Genomic DNA, 19,389 nt, shown 5'->3' on the forward strand with positions numbered 1-19,389 from the left:
GAGCCAGGAACACTGTGGCTGGGCTGGGTCACTGATAAATAGAATTATACTGCAGATGCCGGAAAGCTGAAATAAAAACCGATAATGCTGGAAACACTCAACAGGTCATGCTGCATCTGCGATGACAGAAACGGGGTTAATGTTTCACATCCAGGATCTTTTTTCAGAACTGTGAAAGAGTCAATACGCTCAACTCCCCCCAACACATAACACCACTGGCCCATGCACGAGGGGCGATTTACAGCTGCTGATTAACCCACCAACCCACAAGCCTCTGGCATGTGGGAGGAATCCAGAGCACCCTGGGGAACTCACACGGTCTCACAGAGAACATGCAACCTTCAAACTGACAGCATCCGGGGTCAGGATTGAACCAGGTTCTCTGGAGCTGTGATGCAGCGGCACTACCAGCTGCGCACTATGGCACCCATTAAATGGCAGGAGTGCTCATCACGTTCCCAATGTGAACTCACGCTGCAGGTCCTTAGACCTTTCCTTCTTGTGCTTCACACCCTCATCTCTGGAGGATAATTCTGCAAACCCTCTCCCTCCTCTGATCAAAATGATTCCCAAGGCACCAGGCTCCCCTTGAAACCAGCTATCTCTGTGCCTGCCTGACATCCCCAGGCTCAGGGCTCCAGCGAGCTGATGATTCTTCTTTACTTTATTTCAGTTTGAAGGAAGGATGTACTGTGAACACGACTTCCAGATGCTGTTCGCTCCCTGCTGTGGACAGTGTGGTGAGGACTTAATTCCAGCTGTTTGTCAGTGAGGATCAGTTTGTGTGCGTGCGTGCATTTGTGTGCGTGTGTGTAAGGCTGGTCACACCTGTTATGTATGTGTATGTCGGTTTATCTGTTTATATGAATGTGAATGTGTGGCATATCTACACGTGTTTCCATGTATGACGTGCCCTTGTGTGTATTTTACGTGCGAAATGTGCTGGTGTGTGTGTGCGTGATGTGCTGGTGTGCTGGTGTGTGTGTGTGCGTGATCTGCTGGTGTGCGTGTGTGTGTGTTTCGTGTGCATGATGTGCTGGGTGTGTGTATGTTCCGTGTGCGTGATGTGCTGGTTTGTGTGTTGTATGTGAGTGAAACATACTTGTCTGTGTACTCTACGTGTTGCGTGTGCTGCTGTGCGTGTCTGCATGTATATATGAACGTGTATATAAGCAAACGTGCTTGGACACGGGTCTTTGTGCATGTGTACATTCCCTTGAATCTCTTCATCTGTACCAGTCCCTTCCCTCTTCACCAAACGTATCTGCTCCATTGATAATAATAATAATACATTTTATTTATGGGTGCCTTTCAAGAGTCTCAAGGACACCTTACAAAAATTTAGCAGGAAGAAGAAAAACATGTAAGGGGAATGAAATAAATAGTAGAGACATGACTAGTACACAAAGTAAAGACAGAATTCAATACAAAACACAATATGAGGCAATTAATGCACAGATGAAAAGGGAGGGGGACGTGGGGCTAAGGATAGGCAGAGGTGAAGAGATGGGTCTTGAGGCGGGACTGGAAGATGGTGAGGGACACGGAATTGCGGATCAGTTGGGGGAGGGAGTTCCAGAGCCTGGGAGCTGCCCTGGAGAAGGCTATGTCCCCAAAACTGCGGAGGTTGGACTTGTGGATGGAGAGGAGACCGGCTGATGTGGATCTGAGGGACCGTGAGGGTTGGTAGGGGGAGAGGAGGTCAGTGAGATATGGGGGGGCCAGATGGTGGAGGGCTTTGTAGGTGAGGATCAGGATTTTGTAGTTGATCCGGTGGGAGATGGGAAGCCAGTGAAGTTGTTTGAGGACTGGAGTGATGTGATGCCAGGATTTGGTGTGGGTGATGAGTCGGGCGGCTGCGTTCTGGACCAGTTGGAGTCGGTTGATGTAGGTGGAGCTGATGCCAAGGAGAAGTGAGTTGCAGTCGTCCAGTCGGGAGGAGATGAAGGCATGGATGAGTCTTTCAGCAGCGGGAGGTGTGAGAGAGTGTCTGAGTTTGGCGATGTTGCGGAGATGAAAGAAGGAGGTTTTAATGACATGGCGGATGTGAGGCTCAAGGGAGAGGGTGGAATCAAAGATCACGCCAAGGTTGCGGGCCTGGGGAGATGGGGAGACAGTGGTGCCGTCGATGGCGAGAGTGGGGTTATTGATTTTGCTGAGTGTGGCTTTGGAGCCTATGAGGAGGAATTCTGTCTTATCGCTGTTGAGTTTGAGGAAATTATGTTGCATCCAGATTTTTATAGCTGACAAACAGGCGTTGATATGGGAGAGGGGGGTGTTGTGGGGGGATTTGGTGCTGAGGTAGATCTGGGTGTCATCAGCGTAACAGTGGAAGTCCAGGTTGAAGTGGCGGAGTATCTGACCAAGGGGGAGGATGTAGATGATGAAGAGGAGGGGGCCGAGTACGGAGCCTTGGGGAACGCCTTGAGTGACTGTGGCTGTAACAGAGGTGTGGTTGTAGAGAGAGATGAAGTGGGATCTGTTGGAAAGGTAGGAACGGAGCCAGCTGAGTGCAGAGCCTTCAATGCCGAGGCCTTTGAGTCTGGTGAGCAGGATGTTATGGTTCACTGTATCGAAGGCTGCGCTCAGGTCGAGGAGGATGAGGATGTTGAGGGAACCAGTGTCAGCAGAGGTGAGGAGGTCGTTGAGGACTTTGAGAAGAGCAGTTTCTGTGCTATGGAGGGGGCGAAAGCCAGATTGGAGGGGTTCAATATAATTTACCCTTTCCTCTCTGGTTCCACCACCCTGCTTCCCCTGCAGAGATGATGACAATATTGGGAGGATAAGAAATGGGACCAATGTAGTAGATTAAATGAGTGGTTGATGGTCAGCATGAACTAAGTGGGCCGAAGGGCCTGTTTCCATGCTGTATCTCTTTATGTATCGTTTTTTCTGGTCATGTCTGTGACAGACTCCTGCAGGTCTGTGCGGGATGACCTTCACTGTTGGGTGTGGACATCCACATTCTTCCTCCGCCCTACACTGTGGGAGAGGGAGGCAGTGGCACACGGCGGGATTGTTGCCGGCGTCTCGTGGGTATTCACTGCCTTTCCTTGTGCCTGTCCAGGAGAGTTTATCATTGGCCGTGTCATCAAGGCAATGAACAACAACTGGCACCCGGACTGCTTCTGCTGCGAGATCTGCTCGGTGGCCTTGGCGGACCTGGGCTTTGTGAAGAATGAGGACAGGTAGGCTCACAGCCCAGCGGGCAAGATAAACATACTGGGGTTTTCCGTGTCTGTGGAGGAGGGTCTCCGAGATCGCAAGTCCATGGGCCTGGAGGAGATCATCGGGCCTTAGCCTGGACACTCAAGGTGTGGTTGGCCATTATTTTGCATGGAAATAAAGTATTTGATGTGTGACACAATGACAGAAACACTCACCAGGTCAGGCAGTGTCCGTGGGGAATGAAACAGAGTCAATACTTCAGCTGTTATAGAGTCATTCAGGGATACAGATTGGAAGCAGGCCCTTCGGCCCATCAAGGCCACGCTGGCCATCAACCACCCTTTACACTAATCTTACACTGAGCCCATTTTTTATTCATCCCTCATGCTCATCAACTGCCCCTCGATCCTACCAATCACCCACCCACCCACGAGGGGAAATTTATAGTGGCCAATTAACCTACTAACCTGTATGTCTGTGGGACATGGGAGGGGAAATCCATGTGGTCATGGGAAGAACATATAAACTCCACGTAGACAGCACTGGGAGTCAGGATTGAAGCCGGTTCTCTGTGAGGCAGCGGTTCGACCAGCCATGACATTGTGCCATACTTGATGGGTTTCTCTCTCCATGGATACTGCCTGACCAGCTGAGTGTTTCGGACTTGCTCCCAGCCTGAGCGTGGTTTTCCCTGGCAACAGTGAGCTGCACTTCCAATCGATTGAGCTGAGGTGTTGGTGTTGAAGGGGAGGGGTAAATATTGAGCTGGAACCTGAGTAAGCCTCTGCTTTTCCACAAATCCATAGCAGCTTGCTGAGGTAGACCAGACCTCTGCTGAATGGCACATCACCGTTATGTCCTGCAATATTTGCCTGGACTGTAGTTCCAAGCTGGTGGAGGCTCCATTCATATTAAAAGAACCAGGGGCCACAGTCTTAGAATAAAGGAGAGGTCATTTAAGACTGAGGTGAGAAAAAACTTTTTCACCCAGAAAGTTGTGAATTTATGGAATTCCCTGCCACAGAGGGCAGTGGAGGCCAAGTCACTGGATGGATTTAAGAGAGAGTTAGATAGAGCTCTAGGGGCTAGTGGAGTCAAGAGATATGGGGAAAAGGCAGGCACGGGTTATTGATCACAATGAATGGCGGTGCTGGCTCGAAGCGCCGAACGGCCTCTTCATGCACCTATTTTCTATGTTTCTAAAAGGAAATAAGGTTACCTGCTGCCATTTTTCATCCGTTTTTATTCACAAATAACTTTTTACACACAAAGAATTTTGATGATGCAGAAATGATGGTCTCTCCTTACTTTTCGAAAATGATAGTTAAGTTGTCAAAAAAAAAGACAAATGTATCGATCAATGGAAATATTGTACACAAATCAAAATAATATACAGGATAATCATTATCTGGGCAAAGCAAAAAGCTTGGTCTGATCGTGCGGAGCAGGAAGTTGTCAGACCCTTGTGCCGCAGGACTGGAGCTGATGTATCAGACTACACGTGGCAACAATACAGCTCTCTTGTAGTCTCTCTCACAGAACAAACATGATGAGTGCAAGTTGTTACACCGAGTGTAAGTGAGGGTCAGGTGTGTTAAGTCCAGAGTAACAGTGAGACCAAACAGAGGTTAGTTTATAAGACAAACAGTAAAAAAATATACAAAGTGATTGGTTCCAGCCATTGAACAACTCATACCGAGTCAGGTGATTGTGATATAGAGGGGTAGAAGGTGTGAAAGGTTGGAGGTATGCGTGAGGAGGGGGGGGGGGGGGTGCGTGTGAGGGTGTGAAGGGTGGGGATGAGATAGGCTGGTTTAACCACAGAGCCTGGCGGTGGAGTGTTGGCTGGGTGATGTACACTGAGAAAGCTGGGGTCAAGGAGCTGTAACACTGGGAGCGTTACAGATGGAATGGTGAAATATTGGGAATATCATCTGAGATAATATTGTAACACTGGGAATGTGATATTGTGACTGAGAATTGTGATAGGGGTGTAATGCTAAGAGTGTTGGTGACGGTGTGTAAATGGTGTTTGTTGTACGAGGGTTAGACAGCAATTGTGCATTTTATGTAACTTTAAGTCCGGAGAATATGATTGTTGTCATTTCTCATTGAACTGACTTAACTTGCAATGAGCAGGTATACAAAGTTAGGCATCGTATCATGGGCAGGGATGTGGGTTCCATGGTTTGCCTGGTGAGAGAAAATCTTCCAACGTTCCCACGTTGTCATCTACTGTCAAAAAATACCGGCATCCAATATCAAATAAGAGAAGAGGCTTAAACGACTCTTAGACGGGCAGGGATGTTGTGGAGGCGTTCCCAGCCATGCCAATGGAAAGGACCAAAGCATGTGGGATAAATGGGAACAAGCCATCAATGTCCAATCAATCCTCTCACATTAGTACTGCCCCTCTGCCCACAGAGCTATATATAAGCACGTGGGGCTACATACAGGAAGCCTATGTAAATAGTCTGGAGTTTCCTATTATGAAAACAAAAATCAAAGGTATGGGGCTGGAACTTTGATACTGTGTACGAACTGAGTATTAGAGATATCGGTTGCTGGTACAGGGAGAGTTATTGAAAATTAATTAAGATGCTGAAGCGTTATTGGAAGAATTGGTAATGAAGGGGACAGAGCGAGGATTCTCACTGGGAGGAGATGTTCAGCTGAAGGATTGGGACAGCCCTGACCATGATGGGCTGAATGGCATCACTGAGTGCCATGCTTGCAGTAATTGAACGGTACCCTTTGTTGAGTTGATTTCATTGTACAAGTTGATTGCAAAATGCTGCTGGAAACTAAAACCAACCGGAAAGTTCTTTAGCTCCTTGAGGGACTGCAGAGTAAACATGGACCTGAACACACTGAAACTGTACTAAGGCATGTCAAAACCCACGCCCAACATTTGCTTTACAAACTTACTTTTGCCTGCTGTCTGTGAGCAGTGGGAAAGAGCTGTGGATTTTGTAAAAAAAAAAACCAGTACAACAGTACTGCTGCACAGAAAACAGTCCCACTGCAGGCAACCAATGTGCTGAAATAATTAGCACACCATGTCTCAAAGTCAACACAGGAAGAACAGTCAATGACAGGATATACTCAAGCAGCACACTAACGCTGGTGTAGACCAGTTCAGCCAATGTGTGGCCGCTTTGTAACATTTAACAGGATGTGGTGTGCCTTTGTTTATTTTCTGGTGGGTTTGGTCCATGACTCTACATGCTCAATGTCTTCCCAAATCAAGGTGGACACATCAATCGACCTTTAGTTAGAGCTGATAACCAACCCCATAGAGAGAGCAAACTGTGTGAAGAGGACCCGGTGTTGAAGTGGATTCAGTGGCAGGTTGATGCTAAGCAACAGGCAGCCAGGGAGCAGTTTCTTTGTCTGTACAGAGTTTGTACTTTCTCCCCGTGACCACGTGACGTTTTCTCCAGGTGCTCCGGTTTCAGCCCACACTCCAAAGACATACAGGTTTGTAGTTTAATTGGCTTCAGTAAGTTGTAAAAATTGTCCCTAGTATGTAGGATAGTGCAAGTGTATGGGGTGATCGCTGGTCGGCACGGATTCGGTGGGTCGAAGGGCCTGTTTCCGCACTGTATCTCTAAAGTCTAAAAAGTCTAAGGTAAAGATGATCAGATCCCATGCAGCACTGGCTGACCTGGGGAGGTGAAGAAGAATCCACCCCTCAATGGGATTCTGCACTCTGCCTGGGGAAAGAAGCTTGCTTTGATTTCTTCCTTCAGTTTGACAAATGCCCGTAGACTGACTGTCTAGGTTTAACTTTACAAGTTAAAGAACATTTTGCAGGGCAGTTGTGATAATTCCAAGAGCCCAGCTTGACGCTTGCTGGAAGGGTCTGTAGCACAAGAACTTTGTACCCCTCCCGCACTGCCTCCAGAAGAGGGAAAGTAGTCTTCTGGGTTGTTTCCCATCCTCCTGCCCTGTGGCTGGCTGTTCCCCAGTTGGCCGAGGGATCCGTTGTATAATTCACGTGCAGAACAACTGAGAAAACTACATCCCCAACTTGCCCACCCGACTGTCCATCCCCACCCACCACCCACCCCGCTCCCACACCCTGCACCACCACCACCTCACCCCACGGCAGCTCAGGGAAAGTTTGTGTTGATGATTCCAGCATCACCATTTTTTTTACAGTTAGCTCCTTCATTTAGGTTGTCTCTCAATGTCAAGATCAGCGACACAGGTCCATAAATGCAGCTGCTGTTACTGTGTCCATCTGTGATGTCACCTAGAATAGGATATTTCAATGATAACATCTGCCGAGTGCCAGCCTCCAAAAAATCAGGTATCGTCCTGGGTCTATTCAGAGTTTCACAGATGAGTTCTTCCACACCTATCTCCGTCTCACTCCAAACGCCGACTACAGTCCCACGGGTGTGATTTCACAATGGCTACACGTTCAGCACTGCGGACCCATTGGGCTGTCTCTGGTGTCACACTGATTCACATCAAATCGATTTGCATCATCAGATGCACTCTTTAGCAAGTCCATATTGTAATGACTTAGATATTCACCTTGTGAATTAACAAATTCAACTTAACTGCTTAACAAATACGCGCACACATCAATCTGACACACAAACACAACAACTACCACTACACACATACAAACCTTGTATACAACAACCTTGCACCTACACTACAATCACACGCACTTACCAACATAGACTCCAACCTCTCACACATACTTCTACCTCACATTCATACACACCAACCAAACAGATACTAAAAACGTATATACATGTCTCTCACTCACACACGCAACAATCTGTCAAACCAAATGTGTGGGAAGGAACTGTAGATGTGGGTTTAAACCGAAGATAGACACGAAAATCTGGAGTAACTCAAGCGGGTCAGTCCAAACGCAAATTGGAGGAACAGCATCTTATATTGGGCAGCTTACAACCAAGTGGCATGAATAGTGATTTCTCTAACTTCAAGTAAGCCATGCATCCCCTCTCTCTCCATCCCTTCCCCATCCTCATCATCATAATGGTTTCACTGTTGTCCTGTTGAGTTTCACTAGTTGTACAACTTGTTATTACTTAGCCTAAGCCAACTATGGACCATTGTGGGCTCCACCTTTGTTTGATCATCGTTACTTTTTGCATATCTTTCATTCATTCATTCTATATCTCTCTAAATCACAATCGATATCTCTCATTTCCCTTTCCCCGACTCTCAGTCTGAAGAAGGGTCTCGTCCCAAAACGTCTCCCATTCCTTTTCTCCAGAGATGTTGCCTGACCTGCTGAGTTACTCCAGCTTTTTGTGTCTTTCATTGAATCACTCATACCAGCCTGACACACACTAGTCTCGCACACACAACATGCTCACATACATAGACATGCCCAAACTCCACCCGCACATGCACACACACACACGCACACACGCCAACATGCTCACATACATAGACATGCCCAAACTCCACCCGCACATGCACACACACACGCCAACATGCTCACATACATAGACATGCCCAAACTCCACCCGCACATGCACACACACGCCAACATGCTCACATACATAGACATGCCCAAACTCCACCCGCACATGCACACACACGCACACACGTCAACATGCTCACATAGACATGCCCAAACCCCACCCTCACATGCACACACACGCGCACACACACACACACACACACACACACACACACACACACACACACACACACACACACACACACACACACACACACACACACACACACCATGCTCACATACATAGACATGCCCAAACTCCACCTGACACACCATTCACACCCCCTACTGGTTGACTGTGGTATCGGGGGGCAGTTGCTCGGCGGCAGAGCTAGAGCTCAGACTTGCCGCTGAGCGAGCTCTCGTTGGTCTTGGTCTCGTGGCTGACGGACTGCGTCCTCTTCCTACGGCCGCATACGAAGTGGCAGAATCGCTCGCGGAACTTCTCGCCGACGAAGAAGTAGACGACGGGGTCGAGGCAGCTGTTGAGGCTGGTGAGGCAGGAGGTGACGCGGTTGCTGAGGGCCATCAGCCGCCGCTGCCGGCAGCCGACCTGCGCCGTGCCACTGGTCAGGATGTAGAGGTAGCGGTTGATGTGGTACGGCACAAAGCAGATGAGGAAGATGGTCAGCACCAGGATGATCATCTTGATGGCCTTGTCCTTCAGGTGCCTCTCGATGCGGTTGCCCTGGCGGAGGCTGTGGATGATGAGCAGGTAGCAGGTCACGGTGATCACGAAGGGAACCACAAAGCCCACCGTCAGGGGCACCAGGGCGAAGGTGGAGGTCTTCTCGCGGTAGAGCTGGAGGCAGACGGTGGTGGTGTTGCTGCTCTGCAGGGTCTGCGGCGCTCCCAGCATGGGAGCCACCCCCACCACCACCAGCACCCACAGCGCCACGCAGGCCATGTTGGCATAGAGCGGCTTGCGGAAGCGCATGGACCTGACCGGGTAGACGATGGCCAGGAAGCGGTCGGCGCTGATGCAGGTGAGGAAGAAGATGCTGGCGTACATGTTGAGGTAGAAGAGGAAGCCGGTGATGCGGCAAGGCACCTCGCCGAACGGCCAGTGGTTCTGGCTCAGGTGGTAGACCATGCGCATGGGAAGGATCAGTACGTAGGACAGGTCGGCCACCGCCAGGTGCATCAGGTAGATGTTAGTGGTGGTGTTGGTGTTGTTGTCGCAGGAGAAGACCCACACAGCGAGGATGTTGCCCACAAACGCCAGCACAAACACCACCCCGTAGAAGGAGGAGAAGAAGAGGTTCTCCTCCGCACTCTCCTGGACACACTGTGGACCACTGGCATTGCTGGGCAGGAGGGGGTACGCCATGGTCGCCCTCACAGAGTGCAGGCCGCACACAGCTTCACTGGACGTCTGGAAAACAAGCAGAGGCTGAAGATCAAAACCTGTCCACGCTGGAGGTCAGAAATCAAAGCAGGAAACACTCAGCACACCAGGCAGCATCTGTGGAGAGTGAAACGGTTATCGTTTCTAATCTGAGAACCTTTGCCAGAACCCATGGCTCTGACAATGGAGTCTTGATCCGAGACATTAACTCTGTTTCTCTCTCCACGGATTTGTTCAGTGTTTTCTATCTATTTCCACATCTTGCAGATGGTTGCTGCGATTTGTGAGGCTCATTGCAAACTCACTACTTCTTGTATGCTGTGTATATCCGACTAAAGATTCTTTGTTTTTTTTCATCCATTTCCCTTTTGCATTTATGGTCTAAACACATGCACTGTCACTTCCCTCTGTGTAATAAGGACTCTCTTTGCAAACTGCTCGGTGTGCATTTTCAATTCTAATGGATGATCATAGACTTCAAATGTGGATTATCTTCCTTTCTCCACAGATGCAGCCTGACCTGTTGAGTATTTCCATCACTTTCCTTTTTTCATTTCTATTCAATACAAACTACTATCAATTGTCAGCGCTGCTGACTGTGCTTTCACTGAACCCCATTATGAAGGCTTCATTGCAAATTGCTAATTGCATTCGCAGAGCTCATTACAGCTGTTCACTGTGAATCGAAACAGTTTCATTACAAACTGCTAACCATGCACTTGCATTAGACAAAATGTGTTAGAAGGAACTGCAGATGCTGGTTTAAACCGAAGATAGGCACAAAATTAGACAATTGTTTGAGGGCCAGAGGCAGACTTTGAGCTGTGTGCAATATACACATGGTCTTTAAGAGATATAGATGTGCAAGAAGTGTACAAGGAAACATAAAACAATGCTGTAGGTGCGTTTGGCTTCTATAATGAATGTTAGCCTGCAGCATAGTGTGCAGACTGCTGAAATAAATCCTACAAATGGTGACAAATGTTTAGTAACATCGCAAGTAATGCAGTAATAAATATGACCGGTAATCTTTGTAGCCCACAATAAGGAACCTATCCCATAGTGATGACTGCAGTATAGTCAGTAATCAGAGCATGCACTATCATTTTAATTTAATGGATTTTTCTGCTTTTATAAATGTTTTGGTGTGAATGTGTGTACACACATGTCCATTACCTCAAGTTCCGCATATTTTTAGATAGTTATTAAGATAGTTTAGATAGTTATTAAGTGTCCCTCAACTTTAAACTGCCTCAACACATATCCAGCTGCCTATAATAATCAATATTACTTGCAGACAGAGATGAATGTAACCTTCATAGTGAGTATGTGGTGTAAGGTCCCCGTTGTAATAAATGAACAGACAGTTAAGATTATGCTAATTACATAATGATGATTATGCATTGGTGAAATGAGCCTGCTGTGATGAGTGGCAAACGTTGTGTGGAATGGAGCTACCACTTGTGGCCAGTAGGGGTCAACACCGCTCAGTCCGGCGCGTGACAGAGACACCACATGGAAACAGGCCCTTCGGCCTACTGAGTCTGCGCCAACCATCACTGCCCATTTACTGTAATCCTACGTTGATCCCTACATTCTCAACAATTCCTCCGAGGGTCTAGCACTCGCCTCTACACTAGGAGCAATTTACAGCAGCCAGTACACCTAACAACCCATGTGGCTTTTCGGTGTGGGAGCAAACCGGAAGGTAACCCACACGATCTCAAGGAGGACGTGCAAACTCCACACATGCAGTGCCAGAGACCAGGATTGAACCTGGTTCTCTGGTGCTGTGAGGTGGCAGTTCTACCCGCTGTGCCACTGGTGTGCGATTTCTGTGGGCTACAGGGAATGAATGAGGAGAAAGGAGCTTTCAGTGGTATCCATGTGAGTAATTTGTGCTTAAAACTGGACAAAAGTAAAATTGAATTTTCAGGAACAGTGTGCTGGTTGGCTTCAAGGTTTATTTCAGCAACTGCCCTTGTAATGGTGGAGTGATGGATGCGAGATCCACACTGCCCTAATTTGACAATAGGAAGCAACTGACAATTTTGTCAACATTGAGTTATTGCTTGTTTTAGGGTATTTGAGATATGCTCGACACAATGGTAAACAAAATAAGTCTTCTCTGAGTACAATTTGAAAATATTTATACCAGAAAAGTAAGAAATTCCATCACAGAGAGCTGAAAGAAAAAGACGTTTTCCTCATTTACAAGAAAATGCCTTTCTGTCAGTTGCATCCTTTTGTCAAAGTAGGGCAGCATACACCTCAAGACAGACACAAAATGCTGGAGTAACTCAGCGGGTCAGGCAGCATCTCTGGATAGAAAGAATGGTCGTTTCAGGTCGAGACCCTTCTTCAGACTCAAAATCAAACACCTCATCCTGGATTCTCCTTGGCTTCAGAGGGTGACTGCACTCCCCGTCCACACTGGAGAGCCTGTGTCGGCTGGTCAATGGAAGCTCCTCTCCCCTGGCGTTCAGGAGGGGGAGTTGGCAGTGGGCACCCTCTCGACACCACCTTTACTGCAATTCTCAATCATTTTGCCAATGTGACTGATAAGGTTTTCATTGCAGAGATTCAAACAGGCGAGGACATGGAGAGATGGGAAATTAAAAGAAAGACAAGATGGAGAGAAATGAAAGCCAGTGGTTTGATTTTCAACAGGGCTCCGACTGGCTGAATTTTGAGATGCATTTTGTTAGACTAAGAAAGAAAGCAAAAGACCAGTGAGGGTCGACACATCCCACACACGGTGACTGCAAATCTAACAAAGAGTTGTGAGACAAAGAACAAGGACTCAGGATTTCTCAGCAAGCTGCTGAACTCTCTCGTTGCTTACTCTGCACAGGATGCCTGTCGGAAAGCACTGGATAAGATTCAGTTACCAGAGATAGAAGCTGTTCCGCTAAAAAGAATGCAAGGAATGCTTTGCTCAAACCCCGAGCCCTCCTTCATCCTCCTTTGGCCAGTGGTTCAATGGAACAGCCCCCAGACAGGGCCAGACTGAGGTTGAGTTTGGAGGCGTTCTCTGATACCCTACTCAGACAATCTTCAAACATTCTTCAAAGCGACTTGGAGAGACTCGGGGGGATTCTGTAGTGACTAGGGATCATCTGACACAAAGCACCTTCTCACCAGAATCAGGCAGGCTGATGGAGAAAGACCAGCTGCATCTCTCTATCACTTTTCTTCCCCTCTCTCTCGCTTTATGTGCTAGCTCCTCTTTCTTGCTGTCTTTTGGATTTTCCTTTCTGCACGCTCTTTGTTCCATTGTAGATTTAGAATTTCCATGTGACATAGAGCAAGGCTATTCAGTACTTTGAGTCTATGCTGGCTCTCAGAGTAATCCCATTCCCCAGTCACCTATTCTCACTTTGAAGCCCATGTTCCCTCTGATTCGATCCACAAACTTGGGGCAATATTCAGCAGCTGATTAATCGACCGACCGACATGTCTGGGATGTGGGAGGAAAGCGGAGCAGGTGAGGGAGTATGTGTGAACCACACAGACAGCACCGGAGGTCAGGACTTATCTCTTCCTTGTCTCTTCCCCTTGCCAATGTCTTTTTCCCTTCTCTCTCAAACCTCTTCCTCTCCTCTTCCCCAGCTGCGTCGCCCTAGCTTGAGCTGTCTGAGTGGTCTGGCAGGAGGTGGGGGGGGATGTAGAAGGGGGATAAAGAACCAAATGCTGCAGTTGGGTGAGGGTAGAAAGGTAGGAGAAACATAGGAGGGGTGGGTGGGGGAAAGGGCGGTTTAGGGAAGGCTGAGGAACTGTGCCAGGAGCTACCTATTTATCCTAATACCTATTTATCTAATTATTTTATCTATTTATCTATCTACTTAATCTATCTGACAATCCCTAGATATTCCCATCTCACGGTGTTATTCCATTTTGTTTCCCCCCAGCTCTGATGAGTTATCTATACATCTTCTATGCTGTTTCTCTCCAGTTAATCTGCCTGCTTTCTACAGACTATATCAGTTTGCAAAGTTTCCCTGATTTGAATAGGAGATTATGTGCCTGCTGCTGTATGTACTGTTGCATCGAAGTTTGACACACACTTCTGAAGCTGCACCCTTTGCTCTGCTTACTCCAGCAGCATGAATGTAAACATTCAGAATTTGATTGCTGGTGCCATTGGATTGGCATGTAGTTTGTACGACAAACCTCCTACAATGAGCTTTTGATTGCTCTCCAAGGCTGCATCAAAGTGAGGGTTTGGTAAAACACAGCAAGGTATGTGTTACTGCGCTTTGCTGTGCAAAGTCACAGCATGCAACAAACAGCTCCCTTCCTGAGCTCCAGAGCTCGAGTTTTCTCATCGAGTATTTAAAGTGCAGAATAACATAATTACAGCATTACCTCACTATTCAAGGTTCCTGGAAACTATTAAAGAAGTCAATGAGATAGCAGTAAACATGGGGATGTTTGCACTGAGATAAAAGGATTCCAGGATAGACTTTGCTGAAACTATTGTTTTGTTGTACGAGGTCCTAAGATAGTTTTTCTCTCCCTTTTTCCTCATCCTGTTCTATGATTATTTCCCCCTGGTTATTACATTCTCTTCTCGCTTGCTCTGGGTCTTGCCTCTCTCTTTCCTCTCTCTATCAGCCTGTCACCGCTTTATTTATCAACCCCCCATGCCCATTGCCTCCTCTTCCTCTCCCCTCCCATGCCCACCGTCTCCCTTCCCTACCTCTCTCCTCCACGCACAGCAGCTCCCTTTGTTTCCCGCTCTGCAAACTGCAACATGCTGCACACTGACTTACCTGCTGCCAGTGACATCCCAGCCGTTGCTCAGCCAGAAAGGGTCCCACGCCTGAATTCTGCCTCGAAATCCACCTGCGGTGTTTATACAGTGAAAGGCGAGGTACTAAATCAGACGAGAGCTGTACATTTCCCAAATACGCTTCCAACCAGAGCTGAGTGAGTCAGTCTGACAGAGGGTGTTTCTCTTTTATAAGTGATACAGCGGCTGGCGACAGGCTATTGTTCAGCAGCCAACAGAGGGAGCTCATTGTTTGCCGTATGAAAAGAATTTCAAATTTTTTTCGCTCCCTAAAAGTTTGATAAGAGGATCTTTATGATTTTTTTGTGTGTGAATCCTTTATAGAGGTCTTGGAGCGGGTCAATGTTGCTCGGCGTGCTTCACTGTGGGGCTGTGTCACCCGCTGCTCACAATGAGAAGTTTCAGTTCTGGCACATCAGCCCAGAGACAGCGGTGGCAGTGAGGAGGGAGGCTGGGAGGCCTAGCAACCAAGGAAGGCTGCTGAAAAATGCACTGCACTTCTGCGTCTCAGACCCATGAAACAGAGGCGTGTTTAGTGCGCCAGTGCCCCGAGATAATATAATCTCCCTGTCTCGCCCTCACGCTCCACTGAATAAAGTGAGCGCATTCTGTGTGGCCGCTGGGTGGGACAAGGGACCCTTATTTAAGTTAGCACAGCTTTAGCCGATCACCTCCTACATGAATTGGTGGAATTGGGGGTCAAAAAGAGTCGTAGAGCTGCATTACCCCCACCCACTGAGGAACAGGTACGGAATGTGAGGCGATCCTGTACAGTGAATATTGTCTGTGTTGGATCAGTCTGATGAAAGGTCCTGGCTCAAAATGGCATCTGTCCATTCCCTCTACATATGCTGCCTGATCTGCTAAGTCTTTCCAGCTCAACATTCCAGCATCTGCAATCTCTTGTGTTGACAATAACTGTGACACGGAATGGATACAAAGCACAAGTTTTGTAATGCATAACATTTTGTCGGTACTAACTGACATTATCTAATATAGAGTAGAATGCATGCAAGACCTCTCGACTAAGTAACACTGGAACAGGTCCTAAATGATAACTGTCCCTACTAATGGAGGGCAGCTCCCTGAAACGAATTGACCAGTCAACTACAGAGTGGGTCCCAGCTCATGCAAAGTGGATCCTGGACACAACTTGACCCTGTCCATTGCCCAGTGACCCCTTGATGTAAATTGGCCCTATCCATTGGGGATCAGATCCCAGACACTCAGTGTCTGGGACAACAATTTGCCCCGTCCAATACCATGTGAATCTTCGGCTACTGATTCTCTCCAATCTTGAGCAGGTCCTCGATACTTAAAGTCACTCTCCAATGCAGTGCAGGACCCAGAGGTTAATTAACTTTGCGCTGTGTAATGCAGAGATTCAACAATTGATCCCATCCAACATGGTGCATGTCCTGTTCCCAAGTCATTACCATCTGAGCCAAGCGCATTCAAACCTTTTTAAAAACGTTTCCAACACAGACCAGATTCTAGAATTATAGTGGATGAAATCTATAGCTGGGCACTGATATTTTTTAACCATCTATAATCAGGCACTGATGATTTAATGAGCATTAACCAGACGCTGAAGTTTCAACTGTCTGTGACTGGGACTAATGTATTCATAATATGTAACTGGACCCTGATATTTTAACATTATCTGGACAATTATGGTTTACTGATCAAGGAACCAGGCATTGATGGTTTAATCAAAATTAACTGGGCACAGATATTTTAATCAGCTATAAATAGACACTAATACTGGGATACATAACTAGATAATGAAGTGCAAATCAGCATTAACCAGCCAATTGTGTTTTGTTTTTTTACTAGGCTCTGTTCTTTTAAAACTAAAACTGGATATGGATATTTTAAACATTCATAAGTGAGTGCTGATGGTTTGATCAAGTATAAAAGGGTTCTGATGTGTTAATCATTTATGTCATTATCAGCATTAATCAAACACTGAAGTTTTAAACCACATAACTCAGGGGCAATGTTTGAATCCTCTGTAATCACCCATTGATGTCTTTAGTCATGCTAATCAAAGCACAATTTCCTAGGTTTATGAGCCTCCCCCAGCCTAAAGTTCAACTTTATTAACATATGCACAAGTGTGGTGAGGGACAGGTACAATTTAAATCTTGCTTGGAACACCTTCACAGGTCCATAGACAGACAAATAAATAAACCAGCATCTGCAGTTATTTCCTGAACATAAAAACAGATTACACATTACATTCTAAAAGCAAGAAGACTATAAAAATCAAGACATTAATGCAAAAACATGATTAGAAAATAAACAAGTCCATGTTAAGGCAAGAGGTGTGCTGTAGTGATCCGTTGCTGAGGTATGTTGTGTAGGTTTGTTTAAGAACCTGATTGTTGTAGAAAAGTAATTGTTCTTGAACCTGGTGAGGTGGAACGTCAGGTTTTTGTACCACCTGCTCGATGGTTGCAGTGAGAAGAGGGCATGGTCTGGATGGGGGGGGGGGGGTCCTTGATGATAGGTGCTGCTATCTTGAGGTAACATTTCATGTAGATGTAGATGTAGGTCCCATCATGGACCGGCTGAGACCACCACACTATGTAGCCTCTTGTATTCCTGTGTGCTGGAATTTCCATATCAGGCAATGCTGCAACCAGTCAGGGTACTTTCCACAGTACATCTGTGGAGGTTTGCTGGAGTACTTCGAGACATACAGAACTTCTTTAAACTTCTAAGAAAACAGAGAACTACCTTCTTTGTGGTAGTCTTGGCCCAGGACTGGTCAAATTCTCAGGTTTCAGTTCAAATTCTCAGGTTTCAGTTCAAATTCTGTCCAAACAATAACAAACAAATAATTATTTCCTGTTTTAATACTGTAGCAGTGTAGCTTGTCTTTTATGTATCCAATTTGTTTCAACATTTATCAGTCCTGGAATCTCAGTAGACGGGAGTCTACATTCTAGCCATCCTCCCTTGACTTCAAAGCTTCCCCACTTTACAAACTAAATTAAACTTTTATCATAAACAATAGCTGTTTGACTTCCCTGTGCATTAAACACTGACATTCAACTATGTCGACAACATTCATTTGATTTGCTTTTCCGGAACTGAAACCAGGGTATTAAAAAAAACTTAGGAAATTGTGCTTTCGTTAGCATGGCTGAAAACATCAGTGGCTGATTATAGAGGATTAAAACATTGGTGCCCGATTTACGTTGATTAAAACTTCAATGCTCGATCAATGCTGACTATAACATGAGTAACTAGATTAACACATCAGTGTCCAGTTATAGGTACACAAAAATGCTGGAGAAACTCAGCGGGCGCAGCAGCATCTATGGAGCGAAGGAAATAGGCAACGTTTCGGGCCGAAACCCTTCTTCAGACTGAGTGTCCAGTTATAAATGATTAAAGGATCAGTATGGATGATTAAAATGTCATTTCATCAACCAAAACACAAAGCAAGATACAGGCCTGAAAACTATCAACTTCATTAGTTTCTGTTTGACTGATAAACAGTAGAGAATATTGGGGTTACAGTAGTGTAGAGGCCAGGTTACTGAATGCAAGTTCTGGATCTCCAATCCAGAGAAATGTATCCAGATTCTTTCATGGTAGGTGGGGAAGTTCAATTCAAATAATTAATTAAATATGAAATGTTATAAGTTGCTAGTTGTAGTTTTATTTATTTAGCGAATGCAAAGTCCTTTAGCCAAGCAGTTGCCTCTTGATCTGCTGTATGAAGGGTGACAAGTCCTCCTTTGAGTCTTTGTTGAGGGCATGCTTCAATGATGTGTTGCATTGTTTGCTGCTCTCCACAAGCACACCGTGGGGTTGGGCTGCTGCCCCATTTGTGAAGGCTGGCCAAGCAGGGGCCATGTCCAGTCCTGAATAGCAAAGAAGATCAAAGCCATTGATGGTGTAACGGCCCGCTTCCTCTGTGCCCAACGTGAGTCTCTTGGAGACAGATGACGTCAATGGAGTGTTGTTGGGCGAGGACTTCGATGAGGCGTCGCTTGGCTGCAGAGAGGCCTTCAACATTCAGTTATAGTATTCGGAGAGCAGGTCAAACTGCTAGGTGCTCTTGAGGCTGGTCGTTGTTGCTGCTTTCGGCTTTGGGATAATGACTAGGATTCTTTGACTTGGCTCTCAGGCGTCGTCTTGTAGAATTTAGTCTGCTGGGAGGATCATTGGCTTCCCCAGGCTAGTTGTAGTAATGGATTGCCATAATAACTCATCACTCTCACTCTTCATTGTATTGGTATTGATATTGTTTTATTATTGTCATGTACACGAGGATACAGTTAAAATGTGTTTGCGTGTTGTCCAGCCAAATCCTACCATACATCAGCACAATCAAGGCAAGTACAATGGTGCAACGAGACAAATAAACTGAGTGCAGAATACAGTGTTACAGCTACAGAGATGGTGCAGATAGAAAATGTGCAAGGGCTGCAATGCGATAGGGTGGGAGGTCAGGGCCACACTTTTTGCTTATGACAGGACCGTTCAGTAGTCTGGTAACAGTGGGGCAGAAGCTGTTCCAGAATCTGGGGGTATGTGCAATCAAGC

At 46.5% G+C, this 19,389-nt stretch overlaps 2 protein-coding genes across 3 annotated transcripts in view; one reads left to right on the forward strand and one right to left on the reverse strand.

Annotated features, from left to right (window-relative positions):
• lims2 (LIM zinc finger domain containing 2) overlaps positions 1 to 19,389 on the forward strand; it is a 59,015-nt gene that overhangs the window by 10,066 nt on the left and 29,560 nt on the right. For both annotated transcript variants that reach the window (XM_033031583.1, XM_033031582.1), the window contains exons 3-4: positions 674 to 740; positions 3,068 to 3,188. In XM_033031583.1, coding sequence (XP_032887474.1) covers positions 674 to 740; positions 3,068 to 3,188 — 188 coding nt within the window. The remainder of the gene's footprint in view (positions 1 to 673; positions 741 to 3,067; positions 3,189 to 19,389) is intronic.
• gpr17 (G protein-coupled receptor 17) lies at positions 4,395 to 15,336 on the reverse strand. Its single transcript, XM_033031584.1, has 2 exons — positions 14,807 to 15,336; positions 4,395 to 10,058 (listed from the first exon to the last, which is right to left on the reverse strand). Exon 2 carries the CDS (start codon positions 10,011 to 10,013, stop codon positions 9,015 to 9,017), a length of 999 nt encoding a protein of 332 aa, XP_032887475.1. The 5' UTR covers positions 10,014 to 10,058; positions 14,807 to 15,336; the 3' UTR covers positions 4,395 to 9,014.

This window comes from Amblyraja radiata, chromosome 13 (assembly GCF_010909765.2).
Source record: "Amblyraja radiata isolate CabotCenter1 chromosome 13, sAmbRad1.1.pri, whole genome shotgun sequence".
Taxonomy (NCBI): domain Eukaryota; kingdom Metazoa; phylum Chordata; class Chondrichthyes; order Rajiformes; family Rajidae; genus Amblyraja; species Amblyraja radiata.